The sequence below is a fragment of the Sprattus sprattus genome (genome assembly GCF_963457725.1).
Source record: "Sprattus sprattus genome assembly, chromosome: 13".
NCBI lineage: Eukaryota > Metazoa > Chordata > Actinopteri > Clupeiformes > Clupeidae > Sprattus > Sprattus sprattus.
The window spans coordinates 19,913,384-19,935,883 of NC_137911.1; the positions used below are offsets into that span (position 1 = coordinate 19,913,384).

At 43.4% G+C, this 22,500-nt stretch overlaps 1 protein-coding gene across 1 annotated transcript in view; it reads left to right on the plus strand.

Annotated features, from left to right (window-relative positions):
* runx3 (RUNX family transcription factor 3) overlaps nucleotides 1-22,500 on the plus strand; it is a gene marked incomplete at both ends in the record, with an annotated part of 54,860 nt that overhangs the window by 5,578 nt on the left and 26,782 nt on the right. Inside the window, 3 exons of the mRNA XM_080850350.1 lie at nucleotides 15,857-16,095; nucleotides 17,029-17,185; nucleotides 18,939-19,043. Coding sequence (XP_080706476.1) covers nucleotides 15,857-16,095; nucleotides 17,029-17,185; nucleotides 18,939-19,043 — 501 coding nt within the window. The remainder of the gene's footprint in view (nucleotides 1-15,856; nucleotides 16,096-17,028; nucleotides 17,186-18,938; nucleotides 19,044-22,500) is intronic.

Below are 22,500 nucleotides of genomic sequence, written 5' to 3' on the forward strand. Positions count from 1 at the left end.
CTCAGTGGTGCAGCATCCAGTTCCCAGAGTTCAGCTCTGCATGAGGGGCACCACTGTGACTGCAGATGGCAGCTGGGATGAGACTAAAATCTGCGGATGTGTGCTAAGCATATTACTCTGCCACGTTCAGACGAACAAAAAAGAAGGAACAAGAAGAGGGGGAACCAAATGTGTATCGCAGCCTTACATAATAATTACCTCGAGCGGGGGCAGAGGGAAATAATTGGTATGGTGAAAGGCACAAATGTCCAAGTCTGTCATGATACAATGAGCGGAGATGTCAACGGAATTTATAATGTCTAGACGAGCTATTTAAGCTTGGGACCCTCTGTATGTGGAAAACAAATGGCTACAGGAACACATGCATGCAGGCAGGAAAGTATGCAGACGACGAAAAAAGAAAAAGTATTCGGGTAATTGGATAATGAGAGGGGCAACCGTCCCAAATTTCATTCCTCTTTGATTCGGGGAAATTATGTACAACCAATCTATATGGCTTCAATACTCTAGTGAGTCTTGTTCTGTGAGGCAAATTACAGCATCAGAGGAGCAGACAGTGCTCATAATGCCTGTGCAAAATGGGGCTGATTAAAGCCTTGGTCCTACTGTTTTGGTACTCATGAGCTCATCCTCATTGTTTATACAAACAATTGCATACATTCCCAATCAATCAAAGATTTTTTAAAGATCAATGATTGTACAACCAATGCCTACAATGCCCCCCCCCCGCCCCCACACAAACACAGAAGGTCATGTGCAAGATCAAGTTTGTTTGTTTACGCTCTCAAACGGCATTTCTGAACACTTTGGTGTTTTCCTGGGAGTGTCACAAGCTAGTCAGTACATTTTTATGCTTGTGTTTCACACATTTCAACGTACATCTGACCCATGTTCGTTGTTGGGCCTGTGAAAACGTGACAGGCGTCAGGACTCCATAACCCCACCCTACTTTGCAACCACATTCTGCTGCTCTGATCATTTCTTCCGGAGAGGGTGGGGGACTTGTGAAACCCAGGCAAGGCTCAGTGGGTTCAGTGTTTGACAGACCTCCCACTTACGCTGTACACCTTGGTCCCTTGAGTCCTAATTTCTTTTTCATAGATTCCCAAAAACTCATGACATGCTTCATCTCATTCTCCTTTAATGTGATTTATTGTGTGTGTTTGGTTTGCATATCTGCTTTGTTCATGCTGTGATGACTCCATACATGTGGTGATCATTTGGCTCATGCTTATTCATTGTGGTACTGAAAGATGACCTTGTGGTTCAAAAAGCACTAACCCAGTCACATGAACTCAGATGGGTGTTGTTGCTCAGGTGGCCTTTCGGTTTGGATTTAAAGTTTGCATAAAAACAACAACGACTCAAAATCACCCAACCATCTTGTAAAAAGATGTTGAAAACCTCCGTCCTTCTCTCTTTCTCTTTCTCTTTCTCTTTTTGTGGAGCAACCCCAAATAAATAACGGCCGCATTCACCAGTGAGCACACCCTCCGACAGAGACATTTAAGAGTCGACAGTTTGTTTTGGTTATGAAGTGTTCTCCCTGGTGCAGTGTTGTCATAGGAATGGCCTAATGTTTGGATATTATCATAAGTAACCTCACTCCTTCACTTTACCTCATGTACTTTCTTCACATTTAAATACACACACACAGACAGACACAGACAGACACACACACACACACAGACACACACACACACACACAGACACACAGACACACACACACACACACACACACACACACACACACACACACACACACACACACACACACACACACACACACACACACACACACACACCAGACACACACGCACATACACACAAATCTGGACACACCCTGACAATATTTTTGAATAATGATTTGTGACTTCCAAGTGCAATACGTGTCACATTAAATTTGCCTCCAAACATCATTAGAAACAGCATTTCTTCAGATGGACACCACTGACCACTTATGTCATCTTTGAGCTGTGCTACAAAGAAGTGGTATTTGCCGTAACGTGTCACACATAATCACATCTACTCATTAGACTGTATTTAGCTCCAGGGGCAAATAAAAAAATTGAAAATAATTTCTCGTTCACTCACTCTCACTCTCACTCTCACTCTCTGTCTCTGTCTCTCATTCTCTCACAATGAGAAATCCTTAATCATGCTGCAAACATGTATCGGCCCTCCCTCGTCTTACCAAACGCAATAAAAAAAAAGAACGTAATTATGGTGGAGCAGAACTGCAGATAATGATAGGACATGGGAATATGGGAGGCTGGAGGCTACGAATTGTGTTTTGATGCTCGCTTTCCCTTGCTTTTCCCAGAAATATTCCCACTTGTTTACATGCCGTTAATTGTGCTTAGTGGGATGACACGTTCCCTGTCTCTGGGGCACGTCTACCTGCCAAATCAAAATTGACTTTCACCCCGCAGCAGAAGTGAAGGCATCTAGAGTCAACAAGTCAGGATACCCTGTCTTCTCCGACTCGGGTGTTACAACAAGAGTTAATGTCTTTGGCCTAAATAGCAGCACATAAAAAATGGCTAGTGCTCCTAAAACATGAACAGGCTTAGATGAAAAAGCAGGCCTATTTGTTTTCCCCAATATAAGATGTGATGTGACTTTGTTGGGTCTTTCAATTAGCAGATCTTCTGAGGAAACGTTTAGCTATTTCTGCACGCTCACGCTCTGACCTGCAGTAACCCTGTGGCGATTAGTGTCTGGGCTCTGCCGCTGGTCGCTCCCTGCCGACTAGCCTGCTCCAGTCTTTGGTACTCACTTCCCCGTCTCTGCAGAGAAGCCCCAGAGTACAGGGATTCCCCTCTCAGCTGAGCAGCAGATGTCTACCCTCCTTGCTCTTTTCCTTGTCTGGCTTGAGGTCAGCGTGTCTGGACCAGGGACACACACACACACACACACACACACACACACACACACACACATACACACATACACGAGCATACATGGGTGGACAGACAGACAAGCACATGCAAACACACCCTCTTTTCTCATCTTGCGCTTGTTGTGTGTCTACTTCCCTCTTTGTATCCTTCTTGTTTGTCCCTCACTGTCAGATACACACAGGCACATATACGAAGAAAATGTGAGTGTCAGAGTATGAGGCAGCAGACACTGACAGAAATACTGACGAAAGATAACTTTTTACTTTAGGTTAAACCCTGTGAATACATGTGACTGTGGTGATGGTGTCATGATAAAGGATCAGTTTCAAGGGCTTGTGGTATTCTTCCAGTTAGGTGTGAATACCAATTCAAGTCAACACGACTGACCATGAACTCTAGTAACCTCCAAGTGGTTAGGCTATCTCACAAATCCATCAAAGTTACTACCCATCATAAAAACACAGAGAGAACAGTCCCCGGTAGGCCCCTGTTAAAACATCAAGGCTGGCATGGGAGAGACTTTTCACCAAAAAATTCATCATGAGCCCGACTGGTGTGAGGGAGAGGAAGTCTGTTTTCATGATGCAACAGCCGGAGCACAGAGAAGGAAGAGCTCAGGAGTCGTTTAAAGGACGATCGCAAGCAGTGCCTTTAATCAGTGTAATGACACCACGGCCGCCTCGTGTAGGCGCTTGGCCTGATTAGCCGAAATCACAACAACACCACTTTCCAGGCCTCTGATTGGGTTTATAAATGCCACCAGTGTGGACGACAGAGAGGAGCCTGTGGGGGCCAAACAGAGTAATCACTCAATTAAAAGGGGGCTGAGTCACAGGGAGAGTGGGGGAGATTTGCTCCACATACTGGGCCTCTGGCTATTCAAAATGATTATGAGTCAAATGCACAGACATACTCCTACGTACACAAGGATGTGTACACACACACACACTCACGCACACACACACACACACACACACACACACACACACACACACACACACACACACACACACTCACACTCACTCACACACACACACACACACACACACATACACACACAAACACACTCACTCACACACACACACACACACACACACACACACACACACACACACACACACACTCACACACAGCCTTAATAATAATTTGAAGACTCAGTGGCAGCCACAGTGTGAGGTTATTGGTTCCATCTTCTTAAATCCTTTTTATATATACATATTTAACGATGATGTCATCACAGACGGAGCCCTCAATCTGAGACGCCCCGCCCCATGTCTTTTGATCTGAGGCAAGCCAGGGCCAAGCAAAGTTGTTCCAGGAGTTGCCTCACGTCTGCAGAGGAAGAAAAGCATGGCGAAGGGACAGGAAATAGGCGCTGAACGGGTGGTTGTATATAGCCTGGGCTTGTGGGGAGACTGGAGGATGCTGGAGGAGGAAGGAGCGGAGCCATCTCTGTATCTGCTACTCTCGTTCCCCTCACACTCCAGCTTGGATTGCGTTGCATTCATGCGTGTGTGTCTGTATGTGTCGGCAATTCACGTAGGTATGCAGTGGCGTGCCTTTAGATTCAAGCGCATCGCGCAATATTTATTTGAAGGGCATAGTTGGCATCTGTGTCTGCAAAAACTCATAAATCCATCAGAGGATCTCTTATCAACGAGCCACAGCATTGCGTTAGTGCATGTGTGTGGTGGTGGTGGTGCACATCCAAAGACATGGTGAATGTTATGTAAGATTAGAGCAACAAACAAAAAACTCTCTTTTTTTCGCTCCTCAGTCATACCACTCATACGTTGCATGCCTCCTACGACAATTCCTGCAGAGACAAGAGCGATGAAGCTGTGTGTTATCGAAAGCAAAAAAAAAAAAGAGAAAGAAACACATGTGGCTTTTGTTGTAGGAAGGAATGAACAACAGCATTCCGTGTGCAACCACATAAAAGGTCCCCACTCGCCATGGGGCTCAAGGAGAGCAGGCAGTGGAGGCCTCCATCTTTAGATATGACTGCGATTAATTAAGCAGAGAACACATCTAACACTCTGTTCATTTTTCTTCCTCATCCTCAACCGCCTACCCCCATCCCCCTACCCCCACTCCACCACAACGCATCTCTCACACTTGCTGTCTTCCCCCCTTACCCCACTCACTCCCCAGTGTCAAAGCATACAAGAGCTCCTCTCCTAGTTCCGGCTGAGAGGGGACCCGCCACACACAAGCACAAAGGGGCATTGTCTTCTGGGTAAAAAATGTGGTTTACAGACGCTGCTCAGAATGGCCCCAGCGGTTGCTGGCAGCCAGACGCACTTCCTAATACTCGGTTCACATGCGATTTCATTTTGGGAAAACCCTGAGTTATGGAGGCTCTGGCACAGGCCATTTTGAGCAAGCAGGACGCTTCACAGCTTATTTTGGGAGCCAGAGGGTGTAGGCCCAGACCACCACACTCCCCTCACCCTCACACACTGTTTCTCTCACAGGGCGCTCATAAAGAATAGAGGAGTCAGAAGTTGCAGACAGTCTAGAGGAAAAGACTGATCATGTCCGATGCTAAAATGGTCCCCGCCATCCCTCGCTGTAGGCCAAGGCAATGCTGCCTTGCTGATGTTACACCCCTACTTCTAAGCAACTTATTCATTCTCTCCAGGACACAGATCTGTGCAGGGGGTAGGATGAGTTTTGTTTGAGTCATTAATCTATGCTCATCCCCCACAGAGGTATCAATACGGATGCTCGGTGTCTGGAAACTGTGTGTGTGTGTGTGTGTGTGTGTGTGTGTGTGTGTGTGTGTGTGTGTGTGTGTGTGTGTGTGTGTGTGTGTGTGTGTGTGTGTGTGTGTGTGTGTGTGTGTGTGTGTGTGTGTGTGTGTGTGTGTGTGTGTGTGTGTGTGTGTGTGTGTGTGTGTGTGTGTCTGTGTGTGTGTGTGTGTCTCTGTGTGTGTGTGTGTGTGTGTATGTGTGTGTGTGTGTGTGTGTGTGTGAGAGAGTTTTTTTTGTGGCCAACACCCTGAGTCACTCTGCCATTAAACCTTTGGTCAAACACAACAGATAGCACCACTTCTGTGTGCTGTTAGGGTGGTGATGTGGTAGGCCATGACTTCATAAGAATGCGCCATAGTCACACAGGCAGCAGGCATGGTGATGTGGTCCCATATGACCTCATAAAAACGCGCTATGATCAAACCACAGGCTCATAGTCAAAGTCAGCATGCAGCATGCAAATCAAAACATACTTGTCGATTTAGCGCTTCCCAGAATGTCAACTTTAAAATACAAAACCAACATCTGTTTTCCTTAAAATTCTCTATTTTTAAAATACCACTCTCGAAAAGAGTCATTCAAAGCACACAACATAAATAGAGAGTTATGCAATCTGCTGACAATATGCTTTTTTCACATGGACTGATTCAGTTAGACAAATTAAAGCTCTCAAATAAATGTCAAAAGCAATAAACATGACATCTGGCAAATTTATAAAAAAGAAATGGATGAATTGATATTTGATGATACATAAAATAAATGACAATTCACAGATAATTGAAAGGGCATAGCCACTCCCTTCTACCAAACCAAAGTGACCTCTAACTCGGACCATAAGGGAAGCTTAGAAAAGCCTTTGGTGGTGACTATGGTTTAATTAGCTGCATAAAACCATACTTGACATCAGTATCTGGAGTCAACATTGATGGCTAGATGCAAGATTTTGTGACATTGACCACTAGTTTAAAGCTCACTGAATCTCATTCATGTTGAGTCTTGAAATGGATGATGAATGATGTGTGTATCACAGTCCAGTTCAGATAATCAAGGTCCAAATAGTCCTGAGCATGTGTGTATGCGTGTATGTGTGTGTGTGTGTGTGTGTGTGTGTGCATTATTTTTCATGCATGCAAGTGTCTTTTACTGTACCCAAATCGTTGTGGGTTTTTGATGGTGTGTGTGCCTGTGTGTGTGTCTGGTTGTGTACGTATAGGATGTTTGTGTGTATGAGTGTGTGAGTCAGTCTGTCAGAGGAGGAAGAGTGTCTGTGTGTGGTGAAAGGAAATGGGGTTGGTTACTGTCACTTTGGCAACACTGAGGCACATATTGCAGCGATTACCACTGCGGAGAAATGTTTTTCTGGAACATGCAATTACTATAGATTACAGATTGCGCTCATAGCATCAGAGAGGCTCAGCCAGAGACAGAGAGAAATACATTGTGTATCAAATTTGTGTGTTTCTGTGTGTGTGTGTGTATGTATGTGTGTGTGTGTGTGTGTGTGTGCCTGTGTGTGTGTTTCTGTGTGTGTCTGTGTGTGTGCTTGTGAGTGAGTGTGTACGAGAGTGGAAGCGTAACGAGTAAGAGGCAGAGTTACAGTGTGTTCTCGTGTCTATCTGCGCATGGCCAAGGGCTGGAAAAACAGACAGACTGTGTTCAACCTTCCTTGTGAATGAAGAGCACTGTGCTGTACCATTCCAATGCCTCCAACAATATGATTGATAACACATAGGGAATTAAAGAATAATAACATGATAATAAATACTTAATAAATGATTTATACATGGAAAGATACATGCCCCATAGACAAACAAGACATATTATTTATGTTTGAACATCCAAAGAGCAGACTGATTTAATTCCCACACATGAGAATCTAATCACGGGGGACATTATTTTATCAGGCAGCACTAAACTCTTTGCGTAGCATCAAAGTCATTGCACACACAGTCCATCTGCAGTGAGTGTGCTGGGTCCCTGGTGCCCTCTCAACACCACATTGGAGCATAATGACTGTCACCATGAGGTGTGCGTTAAGATGTGTGCCTCGGACAGATGAGGTGTGTGCGGGCAGCCGCCGATAAGACCTCCAGCCCCCTCCCTCCCGGCTCCCCCTCCATGTGGCCTTCACTTCCAGACTGGTCCGGGCCAGGGCACTGGGGCAGCCAAGCTAAGGCCAGGCCACAGGGTCAGCCAGAGAGAGTTCAAGGGCAAGTAAGGATCAGGAGGAATCAGAGTCAGATGTGAGAGGTGGATCAGGAAAAGAGCTGTGTTTGATCTTGTGCTTTGTCAAAGAAGGGTTATACATAAGTCCCATAACGGAGGTCAATGGGGGGCCCTTTGAGTTCACCTCGCAACTTCAAAAGGCAAGGCAGGGTTACTGTTCATGGTCAGCATCTTGAGTTTGCAAAGGTAATCAGAAAATATTACTCGAAAACAAAGCAGGAGAAGAACATAACTTAACATATCTACTGATGTGTTGGCTAGTGGTCAGCTGGAAACGGCAAAACTTGCAAGTGAATTTACAAAAAGCCAATTACCCCCCGCACACACACACACACACACACACACACACACACACACACACACACACGCACGCACACACACGCACACCACCACCCCTCCCATTTCCTTGTGAAAGAAAATTCTCATGACAAGTGTCACCGGCATACTCCAGTTCTAGCTGACTGTTTTTTTTTTTTTTTACATAAACCACACTCCAGACATGCTCAACAGCAACCGTGATAGCACATCAGTTAGGCAGACAGTTGCCGGGAGGACACTGTCTCAATTCAGTGTGTGTGCGTGTGTCTATGGTCACGTCCGTTTCCTTTTTTGGACACGTACAGACGAGACTTACGGATATGAAAGTGTAAGCTTCCAAATAATAACCCACCCCCTCTAGAGGTCATTAAACGACTAAAAATCACTTGAATGGATACAATAGGTAGCAGCGAAAGCCTTGTGGTCAGCTTAAGGTCAAAACTGTTTCGTATGAATAACCCAGAGGGTGCCTCATACTCTGTTGGTCTCTACACACTACTGTACTGAGGGTGAAAGAATAAGCCCGCTATCTTAGAGAGTGGCTTTATCCAGAAAGGATGCGGCATTGACAAAAAAAATGACACCAGATCGTGGCCACATCTCTTCTGGGGTCTTCTTGGTGACGGTTCACCTCTCTAACCCTAACCCTAACCTTTTCTTGAGATACAGTAGTCACCCCGCCTCCCAAGCTGTGCTGTCCCAAACCCTTTCAATGAGACCTGTGCTATTTTCTGTACTATCCTGAGGAACGGAGTGAGACTGCAATATTTCAGCCAGTCGTATGCACTTAGTAATTAAGTATAACTACATAAGTATTTTAGTTTCAAGTTTTGTGTTTTAGCAAGTCTCAGTCTCATCCATCATTTAAAATGTTATGTATATAAAACATGCCTCAAGGTGGGGTAAAATTTGATTTAAATAGAAAATTACATTTTTGTGAAACACATGTACGTATGTCAGCTTCAGAAGTGGAGTGCAGGGGACTTGATGAACAGCATTAATGCTAAAGACAAAGAGCAGTAATGCAGATGAAGGAGGGACATTCACAATTAGTTCAGCGAGGCATTTAGTCCCAATGTCCCAAATACTAAAAAGCTTTGTGTTTACCAAAATACCCGAAAGTTCTCAAAATAGGCTAGCTTTGTAAATACAGAGACAAAAGCCTTTATGCAATGTGGTTTGGATTTGGTGTTCTACATCAAACACAGAACAGTGACATGTAAATGTAGTCTGTTGAATCAGCTATCAAAGGAAAGAACATTCATGAGGAAAAATAAACAAAAATACAAAGAAATAAATAGACAAACTGATCCACAGTGGCTTGCTTCATGGTATTAGTCTTTACCCCCCCTGTGTATGAGAAGACATTCAAGACCTTCACTGTAAGGCTGAATCCCATTTCACCCCCTACCCCTTCGTCTTTCCCCTTCCCCTCCGTTTTGCGCGTTCACGTGTAGGGGTAGTGCTATCCCAATTCACGTTAAGACAGAGGGGTAGGGGAAGGGGAAGCGCTTTCTACCCCTCCAAACGGAGATTTTCCGAGGGCACACTTCAAACGGAGGGGTAGACTGATTTCCCTCAATGCATTGCGAACCCGTGATCATTAAAGAAAAAACATTGCGCGAGTCCATTTAAAAATGTCGGAAACAGCAGGGAAAGCATCACACAAATGAAAGTATTTTCTTTGTAATTCATGATTTTAAAACTTGTTTGATGAAATGTTGCATTGTGTAAATAACAGCTGCAGGCGCCATGTTTGTTTATGTCTGGTGAGTGACAGCTGTCGCTCTCCGGTAACGTAACAGCTGACGCTTCGTACTGATGACGTACGTAATTGTTGAAGGGCTATCCCATTTCGAAGGGCTAGCGTTCCCTACCCCTACGTTATGGCTCCGTTTGAAAAAGCGAGGGCAAAGGGGTAGGGGTAAGGGTAGGGGTAGAGATTAGAAATGGGATTGGGCCTAAGTGATCCTCATCCACAAAATGTCTTTTATAGTTCACAAAGTAATCATACCATTGCTGTATTAATATGGATAAAAGGATGTCAAATAGCATGTTCAAGGACATCTTTTTTCCATTTTCATTTAAAAATCTTTACTGTAAAGGTTCACTGCAACTACAGTGTGGGGAAAACATAATTCCATTTGACATTGGTCTGCCATTCAGAACTCTCATTTCTGCTGAACAGGAAAACCCCCAGCTGAAATAGGAGTCGTCATTTTTTGGGAAGGAATGTGTTCTGTGGGTTCGGGCACTGCTCCCCTCTAATTTGTAAATGCACATAAATGTGTGACCGCCAAGATGACTAAAGATAGGGATCTTTGTCTCATGTCGTCGGTTGCCCTCTTCTTCTCGCCCTCCTCACCTCTCTCTCTCCCTCTCTCTCTCTCTTTCTCTCCCCCTCTATCTCACTCTCTCTCTCTCTCTCTCTCTCTCTCTCTCTCTCTGACTGATGGGCAGCTGTCTATGTGGGATGGTGGGACTGTACCCACTGTCGGTGATGACCCACACACCAAAAGAGTGTGAAGAAAGAACAAAATAAAGAGGTGGACAGTGTTAATATATGCAGTGACATATACGTTAGTGCCGATACATCCGTACTAAAATATAAGACAGAAGGCTCTGATGGCAGAGATGACACTCAGAGGAGATTGTGTCAGATAAAGAGAGTGCACTGTAAAACTACTGTCTGCATGATTGGACCACTGGATGTGGCCAGTCTGAGGATGACACACCTAGATAAGTCTAATTTGAATCCATTATAAGACATAGGTCTAGTCTGCAGTATTTCCACCCCTTCCGTATAGCATGCAAAGTCCTTGCTTCACCTTTGAGATGCATAATAAGAAATTCAATCAAAGTGCATGGGGAAATGCCACAGTGCCACAATAGTTTGTTTTGAATTAAAACGTATTTGTTTCAAGTGAATTCAATTAGGTTTGATTTATATTCTAGCTTAGTACCCGATGACAGGTACTGTATCAGTGAAAGACAGTGAGGCAAAATTCTATAATAAAACAGAAACATTGGTTCATCAAATAACTGCCTCCAATCTATATCAAATAGCAAACAATATTGACATCTAGAACAAAACATTTGTGGCAAATAAGCAGACCTCTCCATGACATAGGCTTCTCTGCTGAATGGTAGGCTAAAGAAAAGGGGTCAGATTAATGATGGATGTAGTCCCCTTTCATTATGGAAATTTGCGGCACCAGAGAAACATATTTGTCATTTCAAAACTATCAAGATGTTGGTGATAGGAGATGGATGCAGAATCTGAGAATATGCTCAGTGCTGATGCAGAATGAAAAATGGGGGGTAAAGAGTCCTTTAGCTTTGATGTATTGAATATCACAGAACAAGTCAGGCTGCACATCAGCCTCGCCCGCCCGGATCATTAAAAAACGTTCAAGGCCATGGCGGCCTCTCCAGCCTACTCCCAGTCTGTGCGACTGAAATAGTAGAAACTGCTTGCTGAGATGCAGGGGTCTAAATATGACAGGGCGCGCGGAGCTGTTCTGCGTGTGGTTAGATATTAATAATAAACAGATGACGAGCTGAAATATCACCGATGTCATTGTCACGGCCTGGCTTTCACTACATCTCAAAATAAACTAATGGCCAAAAGACAATTAACAGAGGACAGCCCTTTGCTTGGCCCTACGTTTGAATTTAAGACTACCAGCAGTTCCGAATTAATTGATAGTTTAATCCTTTTCATTCTTTTTGATTACTTATAGGTTAGTATCATTGGTGCACATTGGATTTGTAATGTATTCGGTAAGGAATTTATTCTGTGTAGAAAATAAATAACTAAAATTAAATGATAAACCGCATTAGTTGTATAGGCCTACCAATCTAGCTATATTTAGTATTTCCGCTATTAAGATAAGGTTAAATAACATACACTTTACTCTTTCATTCTTCTTCCAGAATTTCTGTCGGTGTTACACTAGGGTGTCCGACTGAGAACAGCTTGGCAATGAACAACTGAATTGATATGCTGTTCGAATTTGATACATTTCTTACGGTCATTGGATACATTTTTAAATCAAGGGACGTTTTGATCTACAACTGACTTATTTATTCTGTGTTTCATCCCATACTTAAATATATACTATAAATTCAAGCGAATTCCGCTAGGCCGTCGCGTCCTTGGCATGCGTAAAAGGGTAATCTTCTCATCCCATATCCCCGCCACTGACTCCGCAAGCCTCTGGCGTCGACCGTGCCCTGCATCAGAGTAATGAAGAAAACTAAACCTAAAACCCCAAGCCCTCCCTTCCCCACTCTCTCTCTCTCTTTCTCTCTCTCTCTCTCCTTCTCTCTCTTCCCACAACGCCCACGCCTATCTATAGCGCATAATCAGGCATAGCACAGAGACACACAATCACAAAAACACATAAGAGCACAGAGAGAGAGTGTGTGTGTGAGAGAGAGAAAACACGCACACACATCTGCACCATATCTGCGAGAACGGCTGTACCTTTAGGCATTAGTGGCGTTGACAGCTATCACAGTGCTTAAAGTAGGGCAAAAGGTGTATTTATCACTCATTTATTAGAGGAATAGGACAGGTCGGTGCTGATGCGGATGCTTTTGCACTGGATTCTTATTATAAATTTGTTTTGATCATAGCTGGACAAGAATGTTTTGCAGTACATCATTGTTGTCCTAGCCTACATATAAAAGCGTGTGATAAAATACTTTCAAACATTGAGTAGGTTAACGAAGTTATACACTTCTTGTTCGTTTCGATATCTAGTGCATTGCCTATCAATTTAAAAAAGGGGGTCTTCCTACATGTGCAAAAGTCTACATTAAAAAGCGCGGGAACTAAGTTGACAGGTGTCTTGTTTATGATCAACTTTTTAATTAGTTAAGTAAACATATTTGCATGTCACCCTCATTATTATTTTTTTTGCATTGATAAGTCTCACCAGGTGTTTCTAAACTGTACACTACACGTCATAAACAGCCAAAGAAACCTATGCGTTTATTTTAAATAGCTGCCTATTCATGGCTCAATTTCAACGAGCCAAAACTGCGCTATTACATCCTAAATCTCTGTGTTTTCCTGAGTTGTACGATTTTCATTGACGAAAAACATTTGTAACGTATTGAAGTGCCATGTATATCTGTGCAACTTGTGCATGCCAACACCTTGTATTCTTAAGTCTAAGAGGCACTCTTTATCGAATATTTACATTGTACCGCACTCAGACGCTCTCACCCTCTCGCACTCTCTTATCAAACACCCTCACTTCTCTCCCTCCTCCTCGGTCTCATTCTGCATCCTCACTTGAACCATAGTCGAGTTTGAAACGACAAACGCGCCAACTAGCGGTGAAATGTTGCGATGCTGAGCTACGGGTGGCGGGGAAGGGTGTGTTCCATGGAACGGGTATTAAACTACTAGATTGGAATTAATGACAACGTGTAATAATAGGCTTGTTTTACTACAAAATTACTCTCGTTCATACAAAAAAATGTGTTAATTCATTCAAGGTTTTGCATCGCTTACTCGCATTAGGCTTTAATAATCAATTGTCGTCTATAAAAACTTGAGACATTTAAATATTTTCATTGCGTTTACGCACGTGCCATATTTTTGTAAATTAATTGGGTCTTTCCTGAAATCCATAGGTCCTTAACCTATTTGTATTAATTTATTTATTGTATTGTGATCTTGTATTGATGCAATAGCCAAGTGTTGGTATGTGCTGGTGTGAATTATTGCTTTGACTGAGGACGTCGGTTAATGTGGGTACATAGGCTACATTAACAAACTAAATATAGTTTAGGCTACATAAACTACATTTAGACTTACACAGTGCGATTATTTAAAAATGTTACATTTACATTATTGTGCTAAAAACGTCATCATTCACTCCATCATCAATTAATCAATTTTCAAGGACAATACATCTGCCTAAAGTTTTAATTCAGATCGAAAAAGATGCAAAACAATACAATTTCGCTTTCTTAAAAGGCCTTATATTAAGATTGTGATTTCACGGGGTTGTTCTGATTTGCTTTACTGAAATATTTCTCTTCCGTTACACATGATAGGCTTGTCGTAGGCCCACCGATAAGCACCTGCAATGGTTTCTAAAGCGCATTACATAACATTTCCTAACTGGATTGCAAAGCAGGCTAGTTGCTGTAGTTGTAACTGATGAAAGAGTTAGGCTACTCAACAACCATATACAGAGGCCAATACTTACTGTAAATAAGAAAATTGCGTTGAAGATTTGAAATCACATCTAGAGAATACTTGTCTGTATTTTCATTTAAATCTAGATTAAATACTGAAAAGACTGATCAAGGAAAAATCGGTGTGAGAAGCCCCAGGCAATAGGCTACAATTTAGCAAAAAAAACATTGAGACCAAAAATAACTGAGAACTACTCCACTGACAGGCTTCCGTCTTACAGATGCAATTCTACACAAAGGAAGTAAAATGATCACTCAACAACTGTAAAACAGATCTGGAGAATCTAGGATAGAAACAGAAAAACGGACAAATAAAAACAAATAATAATTCAAACAAATATAACCGACCGGGGATATGCTGGATGCTTTTGCGTTTCTGTCTAAATCGGAGACTTTGATTGGTCTAATGATAGCCCAGCCCAGTCGATTCATTGGTGGAAGTTGTCGCCACACTCCCCACCACTAAACACTAAAGTGACTTGAGTAAATAATCTCTCAGCACTTCGCTCTGACACACGGCCGAATGTACAGCGCGCTCAGTCTAACGCTGGGATCTTTTCAGAGGGACGTAGCATCTTTTCGAGCTTATGCATACGTTGCAGAGAAATAAACAACTCTCAAATACATTCTTTCAAATACGTTATTTCCATCTGACCAACTCGTCGACAACTTTAAGGATACTCGCATAAGACGGAAGAGCACAAATTAAACATCGAAGAGGACCTATACTGAAACCGCTTTGTTTTGACGGGGACGTCAACACTTTAAACGTCGTCGGAAAGTCTACAAATCCTTCATGCTTGTGCATCCAATCTAGACAACTCGACCAAAAAAACAGCGTCTCGGAAATCCCAAAACTATGGACTTTGTGATGTCGGAAAGCTTGAAATAGAACTGATAACTTCGGCAAAATCTATCGGAACATTTGTTTTAAACGAGTAAACGTTTAACATAGTCTTTAAGGTGCCTAACAATTCCTTGGACATTAAAAGCAAACTCTTACCTGTTATTGCCTTCTGTGTTAAGACTGAAATAACTGTGCCTTCACTTAAACCGCCAGTTGTTCCGAGTAAGGCAAGTGACGGTGAGAGCGCTGGCATTTGCATGGGTAACTCAAAAGTAAACCGCTACAGACAAGAGGAGAGGCTTGGAACAGCGATTCCTTACTTTCCCTTAAGCCAGTGGAAAACAAGGCAACAGTCACAGTATTGAACCAGCAACAGCGCAAACTGCCTTGTGTTGCACGAAGGTTTACAGACTATTTGAATACGTTGTAGTCCAGGCTCTGCGCTTGGGTCTCCGTCTCTTCATCGGACATTATCCAGCTCCTGCGAATCTCCGGATAGGAGGGAGAAGAACCATCACTTAAGTTAAAAGTAGACTAAATCTGTGTGGTACCACTCACCAAAGGTGTTGTGATGCATATTCCCGTAGACCCAACTACTTCCAGACGGTTCACACCGCCATCAACGTCGTTTCCTTGCAAGATTCCGGACGGCAGCGGCAGCATGGGCACTCCGGGACCGCTGAGGACCAGACCAGAGGCCCGGTCTGTAGTGGACGTTTTAGCGGACCACGCCGGCGAGCTTGTACGGACGGACAGCCCAAACTTTCTGTGTTCCGTACTCCCCTCGCATTGGAGATGCAACAAAACCCTACCTGTGGCTTTCAAGGTAAGCAAGCTTTTTTGCTTTTTGAATATGACATGTCTATATAAATGTAGTGAAATAATGTGATAAGTCATAGTGACCAATGCCTATCCTATAATATGAAATGAAAGTACAATTTGCAGTTAAAACATTTTTTGTCAATTTCTCTGACGCAGATTTTACCGACTTAATAACTATACCCTACTGTTGAAAACCTGCATTACGTAAAAAGATACATCTCAGCCACGTGAAAAAGACCACCTAATTACAGTGAGCAGAATATCCATCACTTAACAACCCTTTCTTGACTTCAAAATTCAATTCAAAGGATCACGTCAGAAAAACTAAAACCCATGCTTTTGCCACACATAAAATAGTAGATCACGTAATTAATAAACCGTCTTTTTGACCATATATTCCATATTTGGAAGAATTGTACTTATTATTATTGTTATTATTAGTATTATTATTATTTCTGGAAGATTTTTGGAATTTGAAAGCTGCTCAATTGAGCGTGTGGTCAGTGTGTGGAATGTACCTTGTGGTATCTCAGTCATGCTTAAAATAGGCTATTGAAATGCTCTAGTAAAATCATTTTCAAGAGAGGGGGTAGACCTTAAAATATACCTATGTTATTTAATTACAATGAATAAAAGAAATTGTCTTTCTAGCTGCCTTTAATATAGGCTATTAATGCCCAGCTTGTTAGGCAATTAAATTAAGTTAATATGTCTTCTTCTACACTATTAATATTAGGGGTTGTGTTTATTTTTATTTGTATTTCTCAATAAGAAAATAAACCGTGCATTGTTGATAAACGTGAATCTAATATTTAGAAGCCTTTAATTTAATGCTACAGATTAAGTCAGCACTCATGGTGATGTGGTTTTTACGGTCGCTGGTGTTTGGTACATTGCACGGATGTTGTCCCCGGTTGACCGTGGCATATCTCCGAAGGTTGTCGCCCTCGGTGATGTTCCTGATGGCACTTTGGTCACCGTGATGGCTGGGAACGACGAAAATTATTCGGCGGAGCTGAGGAACGCGTCTGCGGTGATGAAGAACCAGGTGGCCAGATTCAACGACCTGCGGTTTGTGGGCAGGAGTGGCCGTGGTGAGTTCATTAAAGAAAAAACAACCAACTTTGTGAGATGACGCCTTACAATACTGCTACCGAAATAATCACTGCCAGTTAGTTTCAATTTGGAAAACAGGGGTAGGTTTCCCAATTCCGGAGACTTGAGACTTGAACGCTTGGTCTTTCTACAGTTGTTTTACGTTTCTACGAGTGTTTCCTAAATCATAAGAGTTCCCCAAAGAGAGACCTATACCTTAGAGGCTGAATCCATGTTTCTCGAATTGATTTTTACCATTCACGTAGGCCTGAGCCATGATGATGACTCAGATTGGAGCGCAGGTTATAATTGGGTATTAGAAAGAACATCAACAAGAAATACTATGAAGGTCCACAGTAAAAGGTTCCCAATTAATTCCCAGATGTAAGCTAGATGTTACTCACTAATTTATATTTGCAAAGGATTGAAATTTAACTGCTAATGCATTTATAACGATGCCATTTCAAGTTATTAAGTACAAAATGTTATGCAACACATATTGGTCTTACATCGCAGCCAAACATACGTCCAGACAGTAACACAGCATTTTTAGGCTATAAACGTTTGTTTTATCTGAAAACTGTGTTACGAAAGTTAGGCCTGTCTATCAAATCTTAGCTGAGGTTCTTGGAAACACGTCGAAACGCCCCCCCCCCCCCCCCCCCCCCCCCCCCCCGATGATGGCCCCCACTCATAGAAGACTGCATAGAGTAGTATTTATTTAAAAACACCAATTTTAAGCCCGATATTTTGTCATGGGTTATTTCGACGGTCACTACAATTTCGTCCCTTATCAAGCATTTCAATTAATTTTTTTTTTTTTTTACGAATTGCAGGGGACGTAGATCTAGTGTGCAATTATGAGCTATACAATTAAACTTAAGTAATTTTCAGCCGTTTCATGATATAACTGTTCAGTCATTTCAGGATTAAAGAAACAAATTGCCTGAGGCGCAGTATTAATTCAGACTTTGGGTTTAAAAACGCCTGCCTGTTTACACACCTTTGAAGAAAAAAAACCTACATCTCGCATAGCTGACATTCTTGCCCAACCTTCCTCCTTTCCTCTCTTTTCCTCTTGGCTTGGCTCCTGCCTGCTCACATTTTTCCTGTAAATGTAACACTTTAAATAGTTGCAGACTGATGAATGGAAAACGCTCCGGTCTGCGAATTAAGAGCACCTTTCATTTCTGCAGTAAATTACTCCACCCGAGACGCACATTTCCCACATATACAATCTCTTTCAAAGAGATGTATTTATCACTCTTAAAATGGCATTTCTTTGCGAGTGCAAGCGTGTATCCTGGTGTGTGTCTCCGTGTTGCGGTGTACAGAGAAAACTGGCTGCGCATTCAAGTTTAACAGCAGACCAGCGTTCTCAGCCAGCCTCTCCGGCAGTCTGGAGTAGGATGCCGCTAGAGAATCTCTCTATTGTTAACACATATTTTTCCTGCACATCTAAGCTTTGTGCGTTCTGTTAATATACCCAAGTGAATAACAACAGGAGTGTTGCTCTACAGTTTGTTTTGAGCATTACCAGGATTATAGGATTTCCAAACTAATTAGTGGATACAGTTTTTATTTTTAACATAATGTCTTAAACATTCATTTAATTGTTCACCTGTTTTTTTGTGTTCAACCGATTCTTACACAATAATTCTGACTTTAACTCTGATGTGTAAGGCTCATGTAGTAGTTTCCTGAATTCATATTCATGTTCTTCCTCTCTCTTTATTTCTCTCTTTTGCTTAGGAAAGAGCTTCACCCTTACCATCACAGTTTTTACTGGACCGCCTCAGGTGGCAACCTACCACCGTGCAATCAAAGTGACAGTCGATGGCCCACGGGAACCTCGACGTGAGTACCATCAGTCTCTTTTCTCGTCGTCTCAAAACCACTTGGAACTGTACCCAAAGAGAGGGAAGCATCCATGCTGTGGTCTCTCCACTTATCACAAACAGCTGGCACTGGATATGCTTAACTCATTCATGTTCCTTTCATTGTGTTCTTGGCTATGTTGTACTGCAACATCTCGCTAACAGCGGTAAAATACGTTGTGTTTGTTCTCCACTGTAACAGTGACGTGGACAGGAATAGTTATTAATGGAAGATTATTTGTGCAAGTGCATTGTTTCAACAGTTGTTTTCACTAAAGATCTAATCAGAAGTGACTGGTTCAGGGTGCTTGGAGGTTTGTCTGAGCTGTGTAGTGCTGTGTATCTGGCACAGGTTATCTGGCAGAGCGTTAAAACCAGAGAAGTAGAGCTATTCTCAGCGGTGAGGCAGAGAGAGAGAGAAAGAGAGAGAGAAAGAGAGAGACAGTTTCAGCATGCATAGACAGAAAGAGTCCCATGAGTCACAGGGAATTTAAAAAGCGCTCTTTCTGTTGTGCCTCCAAATATCCTGGGAACTAGAGTGACTAGACTACAGTGTCAATCTCTCTCTCCACGTCTTCTGTCAAGTAGAGGTGACCACAATGGTTGATGTGTGTAAATATATGCATACCCTCATGTATTAGGGTGTTGATGTGGTTGATCACTGTATTTTTAGCATTGTCTGTGGGCCGATGCCTGTTGCGGCGTGCGTTTGCAAATCCACCAGTGTGTGCGTGTGTAAGCGTGGGTATGTGCGAGACAGCACAAGCGGCAAAGAGAGAGGGAAGCCAAAGTCGATCATTTTTTAGCGGTCAGAGGATTTGTCTGTCAGAGACCTCCAGCACTTATGAAGACGTCCCCTCACCTCCCCACTTACTCAAACCACTAACAGCGTTGGGCCGCCTCGCCGGCCACAGACGCCGTGGGCCGCGTCTCTCACCCAGGCCCCTGGTCAAGTGGGTCATCCCTGCCTGACCACATAAGTGGCCATGTGCTTAACAACAGCAAAGAGACACCTGTTAGGAGCCGATGCACAAGCCTGCACCACACACACATTTTTGTTTAAACGCAGAAAGCCACTATGCAACCATTTTGTTACTCTGTTTGTGATATGAGCCTCAGGGTTTATTAACCCACAGAGGAGTCACTTTGCCGAAGGGTGCTACCTAATCTCCCCCTTCCCCCAAAACGGAGCTGGACTATGAGAGGAGCACTGGAGGCTTTGGTAGCAGCTCCGGAGTGGGCGCTGTTCATAATGGCTAAACAGGTCGGATGAGATAGAGGCTCAGCGGATTGCTATGCTCTGTGCTCATGTTTATTAAGGGGACAGCCGACGAGCTGGTGCAGGACGGGTTTAGCACAGGAGGGAGGGCAGCGCGGGCGCCCCACTTTCTGCTGAGTAATACATCTGATGCTTCCACTATCCAGGGGCAGCTTTCCCGGAGGCTATAAAAGCAGATACATGAGCTCACATTTCCATAGCCCCCAGGTTTAAATCCCAACCTTTAGGAGCAGCAGTGTTAAAAATGGGCCACACTGGACCCTTTTTTATCCAAAAAGCACACTTTAGTCATACTGTCTGAGCATTCAGTCTCTTCATTCCGACTGTTCTGTTTTGTGCATATTTTAACCCCCCCCCCACTCCCTCCTCTTTCATTCCTAGCATTTATTACACCACATTTAACAGATGTCTAAATCTGGGTTGGGGACACATCCTTCTAACAATGTGAAATGTGTTTCCTTGAATTTTGTCTGTTTTTATTGTGCGCCTTAATGTCTGCCACATGCTCGTTGTGTGTCTCTGTGCAAGCGCCATGCCGTCTGTCTCGTGCGTGTCTGTGCGCACAGACGCACATATGTTTACACACGCACACATAGAGATGTGTATATGCTCTAGCACATAGACGCATACATTCTGCATTAAGATGATGCAGTGCAAAATATAGTACATTCTTTCACTCACATGCTCAATGTATTTTTGTGCATTTGATAGGCTTGTGTGTGTTTGTGTGTGTGAGTGTGTGTGCGTGTGTGTGTGTGTGTGTGTGTGTGTGTGTCTGTGTGTGTGAGTGTGAGTGTGTGTGCGTGAGAGTGTGTGTGTGTGTGTGTGTGTGTGAGTGTCTGTGTGTGTGAGGGTGTGTGCATGCTTTTGAGCTGTGTGAGTGCCCTGCTGCATGTTTCCTGTGGTTGGCAATAAGACGGTCCACGGCGTCTCTGCTCTCTGTCTCGGCCCCAAATGTCACGACTGCTCCCGGGGCGTCTCAGTGGCCGGGCCCATGTCATGTGACCCGGGCAGCTTAAAAGTGCCCTTGTTTGCCTCCCTGGCAGCCGGCGCTCACATCTAATCGCAGGGGGTTTTCTCTGCCGGGGCTGATAAAGGTGTGGGTCATCCGTGCCTTTGGTGAAAGAAACGCTGATTTCACCCCCGCCCAGTCGTATCAATGGGCTGCGATCGGCAGCTTTATCAGGCCAGTGTGCTATGTTTAAGTGTGCTGTTGTTGGATCATATGTTTCAAATACGTGCGATATCTGGCCCCTGGAACAACAAGGTCTTATTGTCAGGCCATGTGAGGTTCCATTTACAAATGGTGGTATCAAACTGAAAGCATCTTCTTGCACATCTGATGTTTTTGTGTTCAGATGTTTTTTTTTCTTCTTCTTTGGCATGTACATGTTAGCACAGATGACCCAAAACACGCCTGAGGCAGAGTCTGAGAAACCGCCTGCCACAGCTATGTTCACTGCAGTATATACTCATTTATGCTAACTCATCTTTCACTGAGGGTAATGACCAGGTGTCTAAGATTTCTGGCTGGCAGTACACGTGTGTGTGGTGAGATCGTCATAAGACTTGATGATCTGTTACCCAGATGAGCTGTTGTTGTCTGTGTGTTTTCATGCAGAGCCTTGCCTGCTTGGATTGCATGTCTGGGTCAGTGCGTGTGTGTGTGTGTGTGTGTGTGTGTGTGTGTGTGTGTGTGTGTGTGTGTGTGTGTGTGTGTGTGTGTGTGTGTGTGTGTGTGTGTGTGTGTGTGTGTGTGTGTGTGTGTACATGTGTATGAGTGTGTACATGTGTATGTGTTCGCGCATGTGTGTGTGTGTGCGTGCGTGTGAGTGTGTGCGTGTGTGTGAGTGTGTGCGTGTGGGTGGTACCAAGATTTGGTAACATGCCTGTTGGAGAACTAATGTTAATGTTTATAGACTAAGTTGGTAAACCTGATTGACCTGACTAAGCCTACCCCCAACAAACACACACACACACAAACATTAATTCATTGCAGTTGCTATTCAGTCTAAATGATAAAGGCAGTTCACATCCCTGCACATCAACATGAACCTGTATATTCTCTGACATACAAATGTAGAGCCATTGAATAGCCAGCATACGAATGGCTATGAAAAGTCATTCAGACTCAAGTGCAGTCAGTGATCACACGAGG